Genomic DNA, 21,540 nt, shown 5'->3' on the forward strand with positions numbered 1-21,540 from the left:
TTGAGCTTGAGAATTCTGCATAATTCTCCTTTTTGGAGACAGGGTCTTGCTCTGTCACTCAGGCTGGAGTGCAATGCAACGATCATAGCTCATTGTAGCCTCAGTCTCTTGAGCAGCTGAAACTACCATCGTGCACCATCGTGCACCACCATGCCCCACTAATTTTTCAATTTTTTGGTAGAGATTGGGTCTTGCTTTGCTGGCCAGGCGGTCTTGAACTCCTGGCCTCAAGTGATCCTCCCACCTCAGCCTCCCAAAGTGCTGGGATTACAGGTTGAGCCACCACGCCTGGCTGTCTCAGCAGATTTTCAAGGTGACCCACTCACCCATTCTTCCATGTAGTCACTACCTCCACCCCTCAGAATAATTCTTTACCATGTCTTCAATATATTCCTCAAGGATGTAGGAGTAATCATCACCATACATTAATGTGGCCACCTGAGCCACTGGTTTCATGTGTTTTATAAATTACATGTTGCACTAATACATGTAATTATATTTATTTTAAAAAAAAAACTGTGAAAGAAATTATTTCATGTCCTAGTTGGATATACTGGTTTTAAGACAGAGTGATCTTTTCAAGTCCACAAATTCAGAGTTGGTGTTGGTGCTGATTTAATACATACAAAAGCCCACTCACTTGTCTCCATCGGCAGTGTCAGGAGAGTCACCAGTGACTCACTGAGCACCGGTCCTGGCCATTCCGGCTCCCATGGACTTCACTCCATCCTCTTGTCTCACCCCTGCTACCCCCACTCTCACTGGGCCATCCCATCGCTATCTGAGACAGAGTTTCGCTCTTGTTGCCCAGGCTGGAGTGCAGTGGCATGATCTCAGCTCACTGCAACCTCTAGCTTTTGGGTTCGAGAGAGCATGTCCAACTAATTTTTGCATTTTTTGTAGAGACAGGGTTTCACCATGTTGGCCAGGAATGCAACAGCCCCTAATGTGTCACCCCAGACTGCACTTGGACTAGCTCACCCAGAGCAGCCCTGGGTTACTTTCTTCTTTCTTTTTTTTTTTTTTTTTGTGATGGAGTCCCCTCTGTCATCCAGGCTGGAGTGCAATGGCATACTATCAGCTCACTATAACCTCTGCCTCCCGGATTCAAGCGATTGATTCTCCTGCCTCAGCCACCCAAGTAGCTGGAATTACAGGCGTGCACCACCACACCCAGCTAATTTTTGTATTTTTAGTAGAGATGGGGTTTCTCCATGCCGGCCAAGGCAGGTCTCGACTCTTGACCTCAAGTGATCCACCCACCTCGACTTCCCAAAGTGCTGGGATTATAAGCATGAGCCACCGCACCTGGTCATAGATTACTTTCAAAATACAAATATTCTCATGCTTTTCAACAGCTCCCTTTGCTCTCAAGAAAAGTCCAATGTCCTTAACATGGCCTTCCCTGCAAGGCATGAAAGGTCACTGCCTGTCCACCTCCTAACCTCAGCCATTGCGGGCCATTCTGTCCCCCTCTCCTCTCCCTCTCATCCTCCAGGGTCTGGACCCCTTCCCACTTTCACTCCACTCTCCCTCTGCTACATTCCTAACACCTGCTTATCCTACAGGTCTCACAGAATTTTCAGTCCTTCAGGGAATCCCGCCGGGGACTTCCTCCCCAGATTAGGCTTCTTTTACTTGATCTCTGAAGTCCCTTATACTTATCATTTGCAGCACTTTCCCGGTTTGAATTTCATCTTTATTTCTCTCGTTATTTGATTGACGTCAGTCTCCCCTACTCAGGGGGCGGTCCCACGGGGGCAGAACCCATTAATGCTTTTGCTCCCTGCTGTCTCTCCTCAGTCAGCACACTTGCCTGGAAGTGGCAGGTATTCAAATATTTGCAATTGAATCAAGCACGGATACAACTTGACCAAGTTTGCTCCCTGGCCTCAGCCATCATGCCCTTAAATGCCCTAATGCTTCAGAACCAGCAAATTCCAGGATCAACAAGCAGCCAAGAGGAGTGGGGGGGGGTGCCTTAGATGGGCTTCCCAGACAAAATTCTTGTGCAAACAATTGCTTTCGGCTTTCTTTCGTAATATCTTAGGCATCTTCAGTCTTCAGAATTTTTTTCCTGCTGCTGGTTTGCAGGTCCTGGTGTATTCAGGTGGGGGAATTCTGATGAACAGCAGCCAGGAGCCCCTTATTCCCCCCTCCCCAGGGGAAATCATGATTATTCTCTTTGCAGAAAATGTTACTGGGGCAAAGCGTTGTGAATGCACCGTGATATGGGCCAAGGCAGCACCCCTAAAGAATTTTTTTTTTTTTTTTTGAGATTGAGTCTTGCTCTGTTGCCCAGGCTGGAGTGCAGTGGCACAATCTCTGCTCACTGCAACCTCTGCCTCCTGCGTTCAAGTAGCTCATCCGACTAATTTTTGTAGAGACAGGGTTTCACCACGTTGGCCAGGCTGGTCTTGAACTCCTGACCTCAAGAGATCTGCCTGCCTCAGCCTCCCATAGTGCTGGGATTACAGATGTGAGCCATCGCTGCGCCTGGCCATAGAAGGAAGGAATTTTTAAGTGAGTTAAGTTTAGTTTTCTGGATTAAAATGAAGATCCTTTATCAACTTCAACACTTGCATTTTATTTCCTTAATTATTACATACACATTCAAGGCAGGACTGAATACCCCTTTTGATAGATGGGGAAGCTAAGACAGAGGGAGGCCAAGTGGCTTGCACAAGGCCGCCATCCAAAGCACGGAGCTAGCCACCGGCACAGCTAGAATCCAGCCCCAGGTCCTTCTCATTCTGAAGACAGGGTTCTTTGTGTTTCCTGCTCACAGCAAACATGAATGCTGGGAACAAGCTGCCCGCAGCTAAACAGCCAATCAGAAAGCCACTGAAATGTGATTAGTGTTATCTGTACTGGCCCGACCTCTTCATACACAGGCTGCACTCGCGTGGTAAGCTTCATGGCTCAGCCAAGCCAGCGGCTGTTCTCTGGCAAAGGGCTTTCCAATGGGGAAGAGCAAACCCAGGATACTCTGGGCCAAGAATGCTGCCGGGAGTCAGCAAAACACCCCAAATCCTTTCTTTCTTCTGAGACAGACGTATGGAGAAGTCATTAGAATCCTGCAAAACGACTTTCAACTGCTTCTGACTCATACAAATACTGCATTTCATTCTGAGATAGCCACTTTCCCCCATTTTTACACCTCACTAATCAGGGTGTGTCACAGTTTAATCAGTAGGTTTTTTTCTCTCTTAGTGGCCTGGAAAATAATGGTGCATCTGACAATTGCTGGTATCCCAGAGCCAAATGCAACATGGGATATAAAATACTAAAATGCAAAATTATATCAAAAATATACAAAGGATCCGGAAATGGACATGCAAGGTGACACTGGAGATCAGAATTTGGAGAAAACTTCTCTCTTCCCAGCAAAAGAAGGCTATCTTCATTATCCCTTTGAAAGTCATCTTCTACTCTTAATAACCCACAGTGGGTTTTAATTGACTCCCAAAAGAAAAAAACCAACCCAAAATCAAAAGAAAGATAGATGTGATTAGGTAAGACTGAAGGCTTTTAGCCTTAAACTTTTTCAAACAAACTCCATTTCCATTATTTTTCAACTGACCGTGCCCCAGTTTCCCTTTACCTGTGGGACGTAAATAATAACAGTATCAAGCTCACAGGGCTGATGGTGGGGGGAATGAACGAATCCACATGAGGCGTTCAGAACAACGCCCAGCACGTGGTGAGCACTCACTACAGGTCAGGCGCGACCAGCTGCCGCTTTAGCATCTCTCAAGTTGTCCCTTCTGACACTGGGGAGTTTAGCACGCGGTAATATGCAGGGTAGGGTGAGTTTTGTTTTTTTAAAGAGAACTTTCAGTTCAAGGTCCTTTTTGACGTAAGAAAATGCAAAAGATCCCATAATTCTTTCACTAAAAGAGTTTTATCATCAAGATTCTTCACCGGTCTCTGGGCAATCAGCTGTTTATCAAAGCAAAGGATAAAAAGAGACAGCTCAGAGAACAAGAAAACGTCCCATGTCAACCTGTGGCTCACCATCCAGAGTGTCTCCAACAGATTGCAGGTAAAGATACGCTCCACCATCTGCCAACCTGGATACCAGATCCAGAAATTTACCATCGCCTTCAACTCTTCTTTCCTTTGCATTTCTCCTAAGTAGCTCTTGAATCCACCTGTCTTCCTCTCTATCTCTGCGGCCACTTCCCTGAGCCCAGGCCACTATCATCTGTCACCTAGACAGCAACTACCACTTGCTAACTGGATCTCCAGTTAAGCCACAGTCTAATCCAAATACACACTGTCACGGTGGAATTATGAAGCCAAAAAGGCTTCAAGGACTTCAGCAGAGTCCTGAACATCTTTAACGTAGTGAACAAGACTACAACCTGCATCTTTATAGGAAGCCAGTCATTGCAAATACGGTACTTTTCTGTGTTCTACAAGTCCTCCTAAAAAATTATTAAACTTGATGGGCGAGGGGGGTTATAGGAAACCCCAAATTTGTGGTCGGCTGGGCATTAGTGTGAGGACTCTGGGGACCCCACTTGTGGTGGTGACTGAATCTGGGGCAGTCTCACAGGACTTAACTCTTAATGGGGTCTGCACTAACACTAGGTAGTGTCATAACTGAATTGAACAGGAGGACAGCCGGCTGCAGTTAGAGAACTGATGTTGGAACATAAATGCATTCTTCGTTCTAAGGACAGCTTGAGGGTGGATGCTACTTTTACCTCCTTAGCAGCTAACAGAGTCTAAGAACTGAAGACCCCTTTCCTGAATGAATGAAAGAACGAACTAATAGATGGAGGCTTGAGTGTTTTGCAGCACTCATCTGAATGGAAGGATGGCACCAGGCGTGAATCAATTAGACCTACGAAAACCATGAATGGCTGATGGGCTGCAACTCCAGAGAGGCAGCAACTACTTCCCCACCCTGCCACTCCATCAGGCTTTGCCTTACTTGTCCTTTTCCTTCTCTGCTGTTTTGTATTTGGTCAAAAATTAATGCTAAGAAAAGCACCCAGCTCCTGGCATGCCTTCACACTTTACATACCTCTCCCCTGGCCCCTGAAGGTAGCCACAGAGTAGTCAGGTGCACTGCACCTTGATAATAGTTCCACTGTGCACAGGGACACCCAGAGCATTCTGAGACCAGAGTCATGGGCAAGGCACTCAAGGAGCTGTGTCTACGTGAGGTTTTACTGGACATGAGCTTTGCAAAGGAAGACAGTTCACAGCTCCAGGCCTCTGGCGGATGTGTTTGGCCTGTGTTTATCTAGAATCCTCACTTGTCAAGTACAGCTAATAAACAGCCCAACCTCTGAAGGCTACGTGCATTCACCTGAAATGCAACATCCTTCTGCAGGGGATTTCTTTTCTTTTCTTTTGGAGACAGGCTCTCACTCTGTTGCCCAGACTGGAGTGCAGTGGAGAGATCTTGGCTCACTGCAACCTCCACCTCCCAGGTTTAAGCAGTTCTCCTGCCTCGGTGTCCCAAGTAGCTGAGAGTACAGGTGCACGCCACCATGCTCGGCAAGCTTTTGTATTTTCAGTAGAGATGGGGTTGCGCCATGACGGCCAGGCTGGTCTCAAACTCCTGACCTCAAGTGATCTGCCTGCCTTGGCCTCCCAAAGTGCTGGGATTATAGGCGTGCACCACCACGCCTAGCCTTGCAGGAGATTCCTGAGTTAAATTCAGACACCCATGGATTCAGGTCAGGGCCAGCTTCCTGATTGTCAAACTAGGTCTAAAGGCAAAATTCTACCACCCCTGCTTCCTCTCAAATGGAAGGGTTCTGGCTGTGCCCACATTCTGAATTTCCCCATCAGCCTTCTGAGCCCTGGGCGTGGCCTCGAAGAAGTGGCTGGAATCATCGCACTGTCTGCTCCTTGTTCTTCCTCCACCGACATCCCTGTGGGAAGAGGAGCTCTGAGCACTATCCCTCTTCAAAAATCAAGGGGGGTGGGTTGCAGGGAATCTAGACATATTCAATTTTTACCACTGAGGCAGGGCACTGAAGGCTTGATTGTGGGTTTCAGGGTCATTCTGAGAGTGCTTTCTGCGGGTCTTGTAAACATAAGAAACGTATGCGTGGATGAGTGCCTAGGCTGGATATGCTCAGGGATGAGCAGACCACCGCACACAGGGGAAAGGATTCACATTTCACAGGCTTTTTCTAAGAAAGGAAGAATGATGTGCAGAGGTGTTTGGGATTCACTTTGGGGTCTGATCAGAATTGAGGCCCAGTGATTGAACCATCCTGGAGGCAGGTCAGTGTGTGGGGACGGGCGCGGTCCAGGAAGCCAGAAGCTGAGCAGCCAGGAGTCACTAATGATTCTCTATGCCAGGCATCCCCAAACTACGGCCCGCAGGCTGCATGCGGCCCCCTGAGGCCATTTATCCGGCCCCCAGCCGCACTTCAGGAAGGGGCACCTCTTTCATTGGTGGTCAGTGAGAGGAGCACAGTATGTGGCGGCCCTCCAACGGTCTGAGGGACAGTGAACTGGCCCCTGTGTAAAAAGTTTGGGGACGCCTGCTCTACGCATACAGTCCACCCTTGGTGGGACGACAGCCCCACTTCAAGGCATCACACACACGTGACATGACTACCCTTTACCACTGTTGCCGGTGCTCCTCTCTAAATGGCAAGAGCTATGTCTTGGTTCATGCTGTCCCCTCTACATAAATACCCCCTCCCCATTCTTCACCAGCTGACCCCTCACTATCCTCCTCTTTATCACTACCCTATCCCCAGGCTTAGTGAGGCTCCTTCCTCTCGACCCCCAGGTTACTCCTTTTGCTTATATTATTCCCAGCACTGGCTGGGCACACTTTGGGAGGCCAAGGTGAGAGGATCACCTGAGTTCAGGAGTTGGAGACCACCGTGGCCCACATGGTGAAACCCTCTCTCTACTAAAAATACAAAAATTAGCCAGGTGTGGTGACAGGTACCTGTAATCCCAGCTACTCAAGAGGCTGAAGCTGGAGAATCACTTGAACCCAGGAGGTGGAGGTTGCAGTGAGCCAAGATCATGATGGGGTTTTTGCATGTTGACCAAGCTGGTTTTGAACTCCTGACCTCAGGTGATCTGCCCACCTCAGCCTTCCAAAGTGCTGGGATTACAGGCGTGAGCCACCACAACACCATGCTCAGCCAAGCCAATTCCTAAAAATAATTAAAGAATTATTTTTCTCTCTGTAGATATATTTTAAAAATTTATAAGAGCTAGAAATCATACAGCTTTTCTCGTGTCTTTAGAGCCAAATTCACTGTGACTTTGCTCTACGAACCAGCCCCTACAAGAGAAAAAACTAAAGGGGACTGCAGAGATTTCTCTTTGAAAATAAGCAGAATCTTTAGAACTTACAAAGTCAGAAGGCTATACAGTTTCTATATTCATTCCAAACTGACTTCCCGTCATGTCAAATAAATAAAATGCTCTGTTTACTCCATGAACTGACTCATGCCAGGCTCTAGGCAAAGGTTCCAGTAACACCCAAGACTCAAGAGAGTGTATCCTCAGAAGGCTCTGTACTGTATGATTCCATTTGTATAAAATGCCCAGAATAGGCAAATCCAGAGACAGAAGGCAGATGAGTGGTGGTCAGGGTCTGGGCGGGTGGGGAGACTGGGAAATGGAGTGACTGCTAATGGGCATCAGGTGTCTTTCAGGGCTAATAAAAATGTTCTGAAATGAGACAGTGGTGATGGTTGCACAATACCATGAATGTACTAAAAGCCACTGAAACTAATGGTTAAAACAATAAATTCTGTTTTGTGAATTTTACTGCAATAAGCCAAAAAGTGGCTGTGTCTTACCGTCCTTCCAAAGGTTTACTAGAAACTGTGCCAGCTGTTTCATAATCACAATGTTCAGAACTGGAAAGGATGATCATTTTTAAAGTTGGGGAACCACTAGCCCAATATTGCCATGAGGGGGAATAGAGGCAGAAGTATGTCTCCGAAGACAGTGGGCCATGCCAGCCCCAGCCGTCAGAGGAGACGTTTGTGCGCTGGGTTTGCTGTAAATGACAGAATCCACTTCAAAAGCCCCTTTGGAGCTCTTTAGCAAAATGCTCAGAAAACACCTGGGGACACTCAGGCAAGAGAAACCACACAGACACCTCGCAGACAGACCTCCTGGGACAGAGGGACAGCAACAGGACTCCAAAAGCAACTTGAAGTTTTAGCAGCATGATCACCCACAGAGTGAAGTTCAACATTCAGTCAAGAAGAATCATTCTGATTACTTAATTGGAAGATCTGATACTTTTGAAATGAAACATTTCACAAACTCTACTGAAATAAGAAATACTTTTTAAATTAATTAATTAATTTTTTGAGACGGGGTTTCGCTATTGTTGCCCAGGCTGGAGTGCAGTGGCACAGTCTGTGAGTTCACCACAACCTCCGCCTCCCAAGTTCAAGTGATTCTCCTGCCTCAGCCTCTTGAGTAGCTGGGATTACAGGCATGTGCCACCACGCCCAGCTGATTTTGTATTTTTAGTAAAGATGGGGTTTCTCCATGTTGGTCAGGCTGGTCTTGAACTCTGGACCTCAGGTGATCTGCCCACCTCTGCCTCCCAAAGTGCTGGGATTACAGGCGTGAGTCACCACACCTGGCCTGATTTATTTTTTTAAAAATGAATCACCGATTATGGAAAGAACTATATGGTCTTGCAGAAAGGACAAAGTTAAGATGTTTTGCAAGCTTAAAGCAACCAAATCTGATTTGAGAATTATTGTGAGGCTTGCAGCTCTAGTTTGTGGCGTAAATATATACATACATATCTACACAGGTAGATATGTTCACAAAAATGCTGATTTCCTATGGAAAGGACAGTTTAAGTCACTCTGTATTTCTTTTTTCCATGAGTCTAATACTGAATTATAATGATTCAAAGGCTCTCAGACTGTCGTGCTAACATTGTAAATGGCCAAACATCCAAGAAAGAAAACAAAGCACAACACACACAATTTTCTTAAAGTTGTGGAAAATTAAGTAGGCACAATTGATTGTTCTGAGCTGGCAGGAAAACTTGGGAAGCTAGCAGAGATCTGGACAACCACGGAAAGCCCACAGCAAGGACCACACCGTGAGCAGCCACCAGAGATTTGGGATGGTAGACTTACCAAGAGTGTCCACTGGCGGGGGGCACACGGTGAGAAAGTGCAGGATACACAATTGACACAAAAAGGAAAATAATAAAGTCAAACTGGTGTCCAAGCAGCAGCAGTCTTACCTTTGTTTCATGTGTCACGCAGTCCACGGCTCGCCACCAAATTTGGTATTAGAGCTGATGAAACCCACATCCAGCAGGAGCTCACATCCACCTTCCCCTTCTCTGTCTTACTAATATCTGTTCCTTCTCATCTAAACAAAACCTTCCCCATTAGCAATAAAAAAAGCCCCAGAGAATACAGCAAGGATTTTTTAAAAGAGAGATGAAGAATATATACCCAGAAGAAGCCAAGCTTTGGCAAGAAAACCTTTCGAGTGTAATTTACCATCACTTGAAAAATATCTAGGGAATCCTAGGAAGCAAAGCTTAGGGAGGGATGAGAATGGAAAAAAAAATTAAAGAACTTAAAATTGTCGTGTAACAGCAAATATTATATTAGTATTGAACTCTGTGAGTCTGTTTATTACATTTATAACACTGGCTTTGCAGCCTCTAGTGGAAAGAGTCAACTATTTAAACGTCAGCTGTACAGTTAATATATTATAACGGTCAGTTCTCTCTCTCTTTCTCTCTCTCTCAAAAACAGTCCCCGCTGGGCGCAGTGGTGTCTGCCTATAATCCCAGCTACTAGGGAGGCTAAGACGGGAAGATTCCTGGAGCCCGGGAGTTTGAGGCCAGCCTAGGCCAACTATCAAGCTGCTGACTCAAAAAAACAAACAAACAAACAAACAAACAAACAAAAAAAAACAAGACTTCTTCAGTGTAATGATCTCACGGTAATACATGGAACACTGATCCTAAGAAGCATCTAATGAATGCTGGCCATTATTACTTTTAAAAATCCTTGACAAACTTTTAGTAGTTACAGATGGAAACAGAAGGCTTTACCAGAATTAATTTTTTTTTTTTTTTCTGAGACAGAGTCTCATTCTGTCACCAGGCTGGAGTGCAGTGACGCGATCTCAGCTCACTGCAACCTCTGCCTCCTGGGTTCAAGTGATTCTCCCGTCTCAGCTTCCCGAGTAGCTAAGACTACAGGCATGTGCTACCACGCCCAGCTAGTTTTTGTATTTTTAGTAGAGATGGAGTTTCACCATGTTGGCCAGGATGGTCTTGATCTCTTGACCTCATGATTCACCCGCCTCAGCCTCCCAAAGTGCTGGGATTACAGGTGTGAGCCATCGCACCCATCCCAGAATTAATTCTTAGTTTACACTGGTAATAATACGGGAATTAAATGAAAATAAGTCTGCTGAGTTCCGTTCATACAGTCGGGTGGCACATATAGGTAAATACAACGTAAAACGCCTCTCATTTCCGATCTTCTCTTACTTTCCCCCATTGGGTCATGGTCAACTCCAAGACCTTCACGGCAATGAGCTGACATCATGAAGCAGGCAGAGGGCTCAAGAGAGACTGTCCAGAGCCTGCGGCTATAGAGTCAGCTCCAGACCGTCTCCCTAGCATCCTGCCACCTCTGTCCCTCCACCTACTGGCAACGCTGGCTCTGCCCCGCACTCTTGACCTATGCAAGAGCCCAGAATTTCTCTGAGGGTGAGGACTGGCTAACTCCTGGCCTCGTGTTTACTTTTAGCAGGCATCCAACAAGCCTGCCTTCAAGAAAAACAGGCGCACTCACCCACAGCAATAGCATATCCCGAATTGCTTTACAGTGATTTTGAGATAAAACCTACCAAAGGCAAACAATTCAAAGTTTCTTGATGGAAATATTTAAACTACCTTTAGATTACAAACTACCTCTCTCTATAGTAAGAAAGAGTCGAAGAATGTGATAAAAGGTGTTATCTGCAGAGTAAGAAGGAAAGTGAGCCGCTCACAAAAATCACATCCGTGCATGTCTGCCCACGTCAAGGATGGTGGTAAAACCACGCTTACAAGCAAAAGGCACTTGAAATGCTAAAAGGAGAGTCTGAAGAATTTTTAGATCAAAGATCATAGTTTTTGAAAAAGGCATGGCAGAAAGCTGCTTGAGAATCTCCTGGAAAGGTATTAAAAAAGGAAGTGATTATCTGGCTGCATACATCAGATTCCGTCTATCAGGGCAAAAAAAAAAAAAAAAAAAAAAAGTATCCAAAGCCTTCATCATCCATCCGAAACGCATGGTGTGTTAAAAGGAACTGCTAACAGTTTTGCAAACCAAGGGTCCAGGAATCTGCCACTTGAAAGAGATGAAATAGATCCCTCGAGGTTTTCTAGGAGAAAGGGAAATGTCAGCTAACCAAACCCCTAACAACGCAAAGCCTCAAATAAACAGATTTCTTTTAGCCCTTAAGTGAGTTGTGTTTTATTCAGTCCACTCTCAGCCATATGTGTGCCTCTCCATAAACCAGTACAGTCCGGATGTGACTCTAGTACCTTTTAGAAGGCTGCTTTCATCCCAGAAATATACCAATAGAAACACCTGATCCAAAAATGCACTTACAAATTTTAGAAAAAGATTTTTATAAAGGATAGAAATACAAATTATTTTCTGGTTGTATCTTGAAGTAACTAGAAATCCTCCAGAACATTCCAAGCTACTGATCTGACCGATCTTGTGGACATAAGTCTACCATCTGACATGGTGCCAGAGACTGCTGGCATGAACCTCTAGCTGAGAAGACAGATGCTTCAGAAACTCCTGATCTCAGCCTCCACTCTCTCAGCCTTCAGGCCCATGTGCCCAAGGGAACCACACAACTAAATGCCAGTCATTCCCAAGTCCCAGGGCCAGATGCCCCTCTTCACATTATGCACAGTGCAGCATCCTATGGGTCCCAAGTCTTTCTTTCCAGCCTCGATGGGGAGCTCGTAATCCTGCAGGCAGCCCAAGCCAGTGCTAGGAAGTTCTAATTGCCAGAAACTTCCTTTGATGTTGCACTGTAATCACCCTATCAGGCTTCACCCAGAGGTATAAATTCTGTTAATTGGGCAACGTCAGTGACTTTGAGTGACAGATGAGAACCAATTCAGCCTCCATGCAGAATTTAGATAAAAGGATTATCACTGCAGCCAAGAACTTTAGGCCTCTGAAAAGTGAGCTCTGGAAGAGCTGAGGCAAAATAGCTACTTTTTCTTACCTCATCCTTTTCACCAAACTCCCAAACCTTTCCTAAACCTAAGCATCTTCCCTGGACCATCTCTCTCAGCCCAGGAATCCCTCCTCTCTCAAAGCTGCCAACCTGTTACAGGGAGTTCAGCACCAAACTACAACCAGCCTGTTCTCCTCTGGACCTTGGCCTTCATGGAATATGGTAATAATTTTACTTATAAATGTTTACCTCTCGAGTCACTAAAATGTTGCTATGTCATAAACCCTATTACTTATCAAACACTAGCTCCCAGGTGCCTTGGTTAGAAAGGATACAAATATGAGGAGCTCCAGACCAAAAAAACATCCAAAAGAAACGGCAGGGGCCAACCCTGATGGAAAATCTGATGTCGGTGAAAATTCTGCTGTCTTTATCTTGAAATGGGCTTATGACTGTTGTGAAAATCTGGGGTGGTGGGCTCATTTTTTAGAAATGTTCAAGGTTAAAAACTGTCCTATCACCACCCCAACCCACACCTCTCTCCTCCATCCCATCCCTCCAAGTGTGTTTGCTTCTGTTCCCAACAGAGAACTGCTTGTTTGGGGGAGAGGAAATTCAGTGTGGGGGATCCCAACTGGAGATGGTTGCTGTCTCAAATTGATGGTAAATACCACCCACAGAGCAGCCTGACGGGAGAACCCCATCTTCTCAGTGGTGAAGCAGCAGATTCAGAAAAGAAACTTGATGTCAAAGAAGAACAGACTGGAAGGAATGTTGCCTTCTCCAGCTCAGGACAAAGTCCCTATGTTTTTAGGTGGTAGTAAAATGTTACAAGTGCAGACTGGGCGCGGTGGCTCACGCCTGTAATCCCAGCACTTTTAGAGGCGGGCGGATCACAAGGTCAGGAGATTGAGACCATCCTGGCCAACGTGGTGAAACCCCATCTCTACTAAAAATACAAAAATTAGCGGGGCATGGTGGCACACACCTGTAGTCTCAGCTACTTGAGAGGCTGAGGCAGGAGAATCACTTGAACCAGGGAGTCAGAGGTTGCAGTGAGCCAAGATCATGCCACTGCACTCCAGCCTGGTGACAGAGTGAAACTCCATCTCAAAAAAAAAAAAAAGTTAAAAGCGCTTACAAACTGGATGCCGCTAGATTTTTCTCTCAAACTCCCAGTCCATTCTGGAGGAACAAAGGTGGGTCAAAGATCTGACAATTCACTGGTTTTCGAGGGAGGATAAACAAGGACATGGGGGCAGGCATCTTGCGTGGTTCTGTTCAGTGGTAGATTATCAAGCTCCTCCCCCACGAACACCATGGAAAATCCCCTGTATGGTCATGACTCCCAGCTTCCCCTGCACCCATTCCTAGCATTTTTACAAGACTTAATAAAGGGTTTCGGAGATTATAGGCTGTGAAAGCTGCAGGAGAAAATGACATAATTTCTGTAATAATTACTAGAGAACATTTGCATAAAGGCCTTTCTGCATTATCCCAAGGCTTCTAAGAAATTTATAGGTATCATTACAAAGCACAGTAGGCATGGAAACTGTCAAACTTGGAAGACAAAGCTGGGGGAAGGAACGTGTCAAGCACCACTTGGCGAGGGCCTCAAATTAATACCTACTCTGCACTTTGAGAACTTTCACTCAGACGAGTCCTATTTGCTCCCATCTGGGTTTCCAGGGCCATCATACTTAAGGAGGTCTCTGAGGTGAGCACCTTTTGCTTCAAAGACAAATCAAGCACTCCATCAGAAGTAACAACATCGGTGGCAGAATTTTAGGAGTTACCTTTTTTTGCTTTCTTCTGCAGTTTCAGCGTATCCGAGGACTTCTTTTTTATCTCTTGGCGGGCTTTTTTATATTCTAAGAGAAAGCAGACATGGAATATTTTTAGCACTTTGCTTAACAGAAAATATTTTAGGGACAGCCATTATCTGAGAAAGCATAAACTGTGACATGTTGTCAATGGCTTTATCAGAATACGAGATGATAATCTCATGATGACATTTTTCAACCAAGGGGCTAGGGACATGAAAACAAGATGCACAATGGCCTTGCCCTGTCATATTCACTCATATCAGCTTTCAGGGGAGATTCCATTTGGAAATACTTTTTTTTTTTTTCTTTTTTGGAGATGGAGTCTCATTCTATAGCCCAGGCTGATATGCAGTGGTGTGATCTCAGCTCATTGCAACCTCTACCTCCCGAGTTCAAGCGATTCTCCTGCCTCAGCCTCCCAAATAGCTGGGATTACAGGCACCTGCCACCACACCCGGCTAATTTTTGTGTTTTAAATAGAGATGTGGTTTTATCATGTTGGCGAGGGTAGTCTTAAACACCTGACCTCAAGTGATTCACCCACCTCTGCCTCCCAAAGTGCTGGGATTATAGGCATGAGCCACTGCACCGAGCCAGGAATACTTTAATAAAAATGAAAAAAATTCACCATTTCTCAGCTCAAGTATCTGGAAAGATTTTTCAATATTATCTACTTTCCCAAAGCCCAAATCCACAGTATTTTGCTAAAACAAAACAAAATAAAATAAAACTCTACATGGAAAAGATGCTGGCCAGATGTTAAAGTCCAGAAAAAAGTGTCTGGTATAGCAGGAGAAGCTAGATCACACAGTGGGAATACTGGGCAAGAGCCAGCTGCCTTACTTTCAGCACGGATCCTGTGGTTAGCTCCATGGACACCTCAGAGGGGCAGCCCACGTGCACCACATTCCCCACCAACTGCTTCCTCCCCCACCAATGGCCCATTCACAGAGTGCCCCATTTCTGTTGCTGGCATCCTCATCATCCAGACACAGACACCTGGGATGATGGTCACCTCTGACCCTTCTCGCCTTTGCTGCCCCCAGAGTCAATTAATTGCCCGCTGCTGTACATTTCACCTTGGGCAGCTCCCTCGCAGCCAGCTCTGATGTTTCCCTTCCATTGGCCCTAAGCCTATTTATATGCACCTGGAATCACCCTGCAGCCAGTCCTTCCTCTCCTTCCCTCTCTCTCCAGTTTCTCCTCCTGAGCTCGACCTGCAGGCCTTCTCTCCTTCCTGTCACTCACTGCAGGTGTGGGATCCTTTGATCCACGTCTCCCCACCCACTGCTGGCCCACCAGCATCTGCGCACTTTGGTTCCAGAAAGAAGGGGTTGTATCTTTCTGGACCCCTCTGTCTCCAATGCCTCGCATAAAGCCTGGCACATGGGTGCGGAGATACATTTGTGGAAGGCTTAAACTGTGGCCAGAAGAGTTTTCCAAAAGCACAACGCTGTTCATGTCATAACTCTCAGGCTCCCTCACACCAGCACCCAAAGCCTGCAGGATGAACTGAGGTCTACGGAGGGCGGCTCTCCACTCTCTTCTGGTCATTCGCCCATCTTCCCTGCCTATCTGCATGGTTATCTCTGACTGGGACACCTTCACCGCTCTTATCAACGTGATGAAACCACGTCCATCCACTGGGATCCCTCCACACGGCACCTCGTTTTCTCACTCCTCAACCAGACTTCAACCTCTGGGCCCCCCTGTATCTCTCTCCCCCAACATCCTGTGCTCTGCCCTGCAGTCTCTCCTCCCCCTCCCTGTAAGCTTCCTGAGGGCAGGAGCAGTGTCTGGGTTACATCTGAGCATCCTGGGCTAGCAGGGTGGGTTATGTGTCACGGCTACTTGGATCACACTCCCTCAGTTAGGGCTGAACCGAAAAGATGAAGGAAGTGCTGTGTCACTGAGGCTGGGGGTCAGGGGTTCTGTACACCACGACATCTTGGCCTCTGTGCAGAGAGGCCACTGAGCAGAGATTCAGGTCCAGATAATGGGTTTCAATTCACCTTCAGGCCTAGGCTCTTCGTCTCTGTATGGGACCCCTAAGAAGAAAATTGAGACCTGCTTCTCTGTATGCAGTCAGGATGGGAGGGAGGGGAATATTCCATGAAAATCAAGGGACCTGTGTTTTATGGGATGAGTAGAGCTCTCTGCAAGACCTGCTACCTTCTCCAGTGGGCTCCGCACAATCACTCTTACAAAAGGCCTTACACATCCAATCTGAAGTCTCAGTTTTGCTGCACTAGCAAAGGGGAACATTTAATAGAGAAAGAGAAGGGTGGTGGGGACCCAAAAGGCCTGGGCAGGCTGCACCGGCTCCTCACAGGCACAGAGGGTGAAGACAGACCCACGCAGGAGTGCAGGCTCCCTGAGGGCAAGTGCTGGGCTGGCTGGTTGTCTGCTGCATCCCCAGGGCCTTGACCAGCAGCTGGCGTGGGCATGCAGCAGTTGCCTGACAAATCCTCAGCCAATGAATGAGCCAAGTCAGCCAGCACGAACTGAACTGGGCCAAACATAAACTATCAACTCTTTCCCCATCTGAAAAAATTTCAAATGGTTCTATTTTCTTTTACCCAATGAAAAGTACAGATGGGTAAATCTCGTGAGCCTAAGAAAACTCATGACCTGATTAACATACAGTGGGACCCAGTTAATCCTCTGAATTTGCCTCTCTCCCTAACTTCAAGTTAAGGTAGAGGGGATAAAAATTTATATATTAACTTTTTTTTTCCTTGAGAGGGAGTCTTGCTGTGTTGCAGGTTTGAGTGCAGCGTCAAACGTGGAGTGCAACAGCACGATCTTGGCTCACCGCAGCCTCTGCCTCCTGAATTCAAGTGATTCTCCTGCCACAGCCTCCCGAGTAGCTGGGATTACAGGTGCATGCCACCCCGCCCAGGTAATTTTTTGTGTGTGTTTTAGTAGAGACAGGGTTTCGCCATGTTGGCCAGGCTGGTTTCAAACTCCTGACCTTAAGTGATCCAACCGCCTCAGCCTCCCAAAGTGCTGGGATTACAGGCGTGTGCCATCATGCCTGGCCTCTATTAACTTTATATAACTGCTAAATATTTGGCTATTGTATCTATACTTCTGAATCTCAACACAAATAAGCCATCACTCCTCCCGGTTCTTGTATCAAAATGGTTTGCTGAAGTTCTACACAAGACCGATTTCTGATCAAAAAGAAGACATGACTGCAGTCTACTGTCTGTAATAGACAAATTTAAAGGACATGCACCAAAAACCAAGACCAACTTATTTATTTCTGTGGCTCCAGAGCATGCACAGGCATGGAATACGGTACGTTCTCAGTAGCGTCAGTGCCTGAACGAGGGGAGGGATGAATAATCGGAATGAACATGCAACGTTTTGGAGGCTACTCATAGTTGCTGAGGACACAGAATGATTTTTCTTTTTTGTTCTTCCGAGACAGAGTTTTGCTCTTGTTGCCCAGGCTGGAGTGCAATGGTGCAATCTCAGCTCACTGTAACCTCCGCCTCCTGGGTTCAAGCGATTCTCCTGCCTCAGCCTCTGAAGTAGCTGGAATTAGAGGCATGCACCACCTCACCTGGCTAATTTTTGTATTTTTAGTAGAGATGAGGTTTCTCCATGTTGGTCAGGCTGGTCTCAAACTCCCAACCTCAGGTGATCTGCCTACCTCAGCCTCCCAAAGTGCTGAGATTACAGGCATAAGCCACTGAGTCCAGCCCAGAATGACTTTCATTATATAGCTTGCAGTGAGCAGAATAAACCATCCTCATAGTCACAAAGAGGCCTGTTTTAGGAGCTCCCATTGACATTCCCAGAGCACCCAGTTGGGTCTTCATTGCAGTCTTTTACTTTGCTTTGTAACAGGGTTAATATATTTCTGTTTCAGTAGATACCACACTCATCGTTCTGTAGCCCCCACAGCCCCTATCACGTAAGAAGCATCAGAATGACCTGATCAGGGGATGAGAAGCTCTAACAAAACAGTCTGGTTGGCCTGTGTGAAGGGAACACAAACACTCTCATTTGAGAGTATCAGTGCTATTTGCTCTGCAGATTATGCTTAGTTCCTTCACATACTGTCAAGGTCCCTGACAACTGACTCAACCAGTTCACAAAGACCTGTCTCACCTACCTGAGTACAGAGAGAATGGGCAGGACACCTAGGATAAGCTAGTATCATTTAAAGTCTGGCCTTCAAAATGTGCTGAAATGCCTTAAGTGTTTGACATTTAAACCTGTCATTATGATTTACACTTTTTTGGGGGGGCTGGGGGGTAGCAGTGTCTTGCTGTCACTCAGGCTGGAGTGCAGCGGTGTAATCTCAGCTCACTGCAACCTCTGCCTCCCAGGTTCAAGTGATTCTCGTGTCTCAGCCTTCCGAAGTGCTGGGATTACAGGCGTGTACCACCATGCCTGGCTAATTTTTTAAATTTTAGTAGAGACGGGGTTTCACCAAGTAGGCCAGGCTGGTTTTGAACTCCTGACCTCAAGTGATCCATCCACTTCAGCCTCCCCAAGTGCTGGGATTACAGGTGTGAGTCACTGCACTTGGCCTATGATTTTTTCTTTTTTTCTTTTTTCGAGACGGAGTCTCCCTCTGTTGCCCAATCTGGAGTACAGTGGTGCAATCTCAGCTCACTGCAACCTCCACCTCCTGGGTTGGAGCAATTCTCCCACCTCAGCCTCCCCAGTAGCTGGGATTACAGGCACTCGCCACCAACCCTGGCTAATTTTTGTAATTTTAGTAGAGATGGGGTTTAACCACGTTGGCCAGGCTGGTCTCGAACTCATGACCTCAAGTGATCCGCCTGTCTTAGCCTCCCAAAGTGCTAGGGATTACAGGCCTGAGCCACCTCGCCCACCCTGTGATTTATTCTTAATTCAGCTGAGTACAATTCATGCCACCGAGGGATCAAAGTATCAGCTGCTGAATGTTGGTACACACCAAAGAAACTGCACTCAGCCTTGCAACGGGATCACTTTGTTCTCCTCATCCCCTGACACAGATGTCCCTACAGGAGAAGCAGGGACAGAGCTGGCCCTTAGCTGTTGTCATGACACCAGTAAACTTAGCAGAGGGGTCGGGCAGCAACTTCCCACAGCGCCCCCTAGTGTGCGATGATGCGCTAGACATCTCGCTTCTGTACCTTTTGCATGGTCTTTATCCAGCTGGTTGGCCACTTTCTTCCATTCTTCCATCTGTTCTTGAAGTGGGTTTATCAGACAATCAATTAAAGCACTTTTACCGAGAAGGGATTAAAAAAAGGAAGAAATTAAATAGATGCATTCTGTTCTCAGGATTTACATGTGGTTGTCAAAATATACCTAAAGCACAATTACCTAAAACTGACATTTTCATTTAAACCCCTGGGCTCCCGAACAGTCATGTTCCACGAATGCTTGTTTTTTGGAGATGGAGTCTCATTCTGTCACCACGCTGGAGTGCAGTGGCGCAATCTTGGCTCACTGCAACCTCCGCCTCCCAGCTTCAAGTGATTCCCCTGCCTCAGCCTCCCAAGTAGCTGGGACTACAGGCACACACCACCATGCCCAGCTAATTTTTTGTATTTTAGTAGAGTCGGGATTTCATCATGTTGGTCAGGATGGTCTTGATTTCCTGACCTCGTGATCCGCCCGCCTCAGTCTCTCAAAGTGCTGGGATTACAGGCATGAGTCACCACGCCCAACCCCAAGAACGCTTTTCAATAGCTATTAAGAAGCTGCCAACGTGACAGGTGGGAGTGACCCTTCTTCCCATTCTCCCTGTGATATTCCAGGGCTTGTATTAACAAGCCAAGTTGCAGAACCACAGGGGTCACAACAGGGACTCCCAAAATGCAAGCACACCTGGGCCTTACCTCACCCTCAGTGGAGAATTTAAGGGTGGGGCCCAGCGGCACTATTTAAAAAAAAATACCCACAAGATTCTGATGTGCATGTGGCCTGACAGGTCATAAATATGCACTAAGTGGGCACAGCCTTGAGAAAAAGAAGAGTGAAGGGACCCAGAAAATTCTCGAGCTGCACCACCAGCCTCACAGTCACGGAGGGGTGAAGGTGTCTGCAGGTGCGCCCCTTCATTTTATGCGGTCTCTCAAACAGAATCATGTGAAACTGCTGAACAATGCTGATCTGCTTGGGAAAAAAAATGTCCACTTTCACTTGAACATTTGTAACTCAATTCCGGTGCCAGCCACTACCATTTCTCCCTACTCTGGATGCCTGCAAGCCAGACAGAAAGCTGGCAGTGTGGAGGGGTCTGTGAGCTGCCACATCCCTAGGTGAGTCTGGAGGAAGCACACAGGATAGCAAGGCACACCTCACTCTCCAACTTCACAGCCCCTCTTCCTACAAGGCTCCTGCAGGGCAGTGGGGGCCCCAAAGGCCTCAGCAGGCTGCACCAGCTCCTCGCACAGCAGAGGGTGAGGAGAGACCCATGCAGGATGGCAGGCTCAGTGAAGCCAGGGGCCTGGCTGGCTGGTTGTCTGCTCCATCCCCAGGGCCTCAACCAGTGGCAGGCATGCAGCAGATGCCTGACAAATACTCATCCAATGAATGAGCCAAGTCAGGAAAAAGACAGGTTGTGGGGATTTAAATGCTGTGTGCCATGCATGAGTGCTTCCTTAACCTGAAATCTGCAAGGGTGTTTGAGATGGAGGCAAAACATGAGCCTTACCTTGAAAACTGCCTCAGCTTGGCTTCTATGCTTCTGTGCCTCATGCACATCCTGGTGAGAGCAGATCCAATCTCCCTGGTCCCACCTGAAAGAGCAACAGAGGCAAAGGTGAGGGAGAGGACTAGCAGGGATCACTGACAAGTCAGATTTTACCATGTTGTAAAATCTAAGCCACTATCTTTAGAAACTTCTCGCCATGCACATGTGTGCATACACACAAGCACATGTAAACATCTATGTATGTCTGGTGACAGATCTCTGTATCACCAGAACTATTGCAAAAGGCTGCTCTTACTATATAGCACACTCTGTGCATTTCTATTCGGTCTGGTTTTTGTTTTTTTGGTTTTTTTTGAACGCTGATTGTGATCTAGAAATTGACTTTACAACCTATAAATCGACCATGACCTGTAGTTTGAAAAACAGTTCTCATGAAAGATAATCAAGATAGTATCTGCTGTTTAGGGAAGAGCTATATTTTTTCTCACCAATTCTGACAAAATAATCCTCTCAACATTATTTAGAACAGCTAAGGCAGCCACGCTAGTGAATTATTTCAAGACAAATGTTCTAGAATACAAGTAATTCAGAGAATAGCAAGACTAAAGCAAAATGAGGTAACAGGACTTTTTTTTTTTTTTTTTTTTTTTTTGAGATGGGGTTTTGCTCAGGCTGGAATGCAGTGGTGCGATCACAGCTCACTGCAACCTCTACCGCCCAGATCCAGGTGATTCTCCTGACTCAGCCTCCTGAGTAGCTGGGATTACAGGCGCATGCCACCATACCCAGCTGATTTGTGTGTGTGTGTGGTAGAGATGGAGTTTTTCACCATGTTGTCCAGGCTGG

General features: G+C 46.5%; 1 protein-coding gene across 4 annotated transcripts in view; it reads right to left on the reverse strand.

Annotated features, from left to right (window-relative positions):
* Positions 1-21,540, reverse strand: part of MTSS1 (MTSS I-BAR domain containing 1) — a 189,198-nt gene that overhangs the window by 19,937 nt on the left and 147,721 nt on the right. For all 4 annotated transcript variants that reach the window (XM_074387110.1, XM_003933721.4, XM_003933722.4 and 1 more), the window contains exons 4-6: positions 20,695-20,779; positions 19,166-19,257; positions 13,995-14,069 (exon numbers count right to left, since the gene is read on the reverse strand). In XM_074387110.1, coding sequence (XP_074243211.1) covers positions 13,995-14,069; positions 19,166-19,257; positions 20,695-20,779 — 252 coding nt within the window. The remainder of the gene's footprint in view (positions 1-13,994; positions 14,070-19,165; positions 19,258-20,694; positions 20,780-21,540) is intronic.

Source organism: Saimiri boliviensis, chromosome 15 (genome assembly GCF_048565385.1).
Source record: "Saimiri boliviensis isolate mSaiBol1 chromosome 15, mSaiBol1.pri, whole genome shotgun sequence".
Taxonomy (NCBI): Eukaryota; Metazoa; Chordata; class Mammalia; order Primates; family Cebidae; genus Saimiri; species Saimiri boliviensis.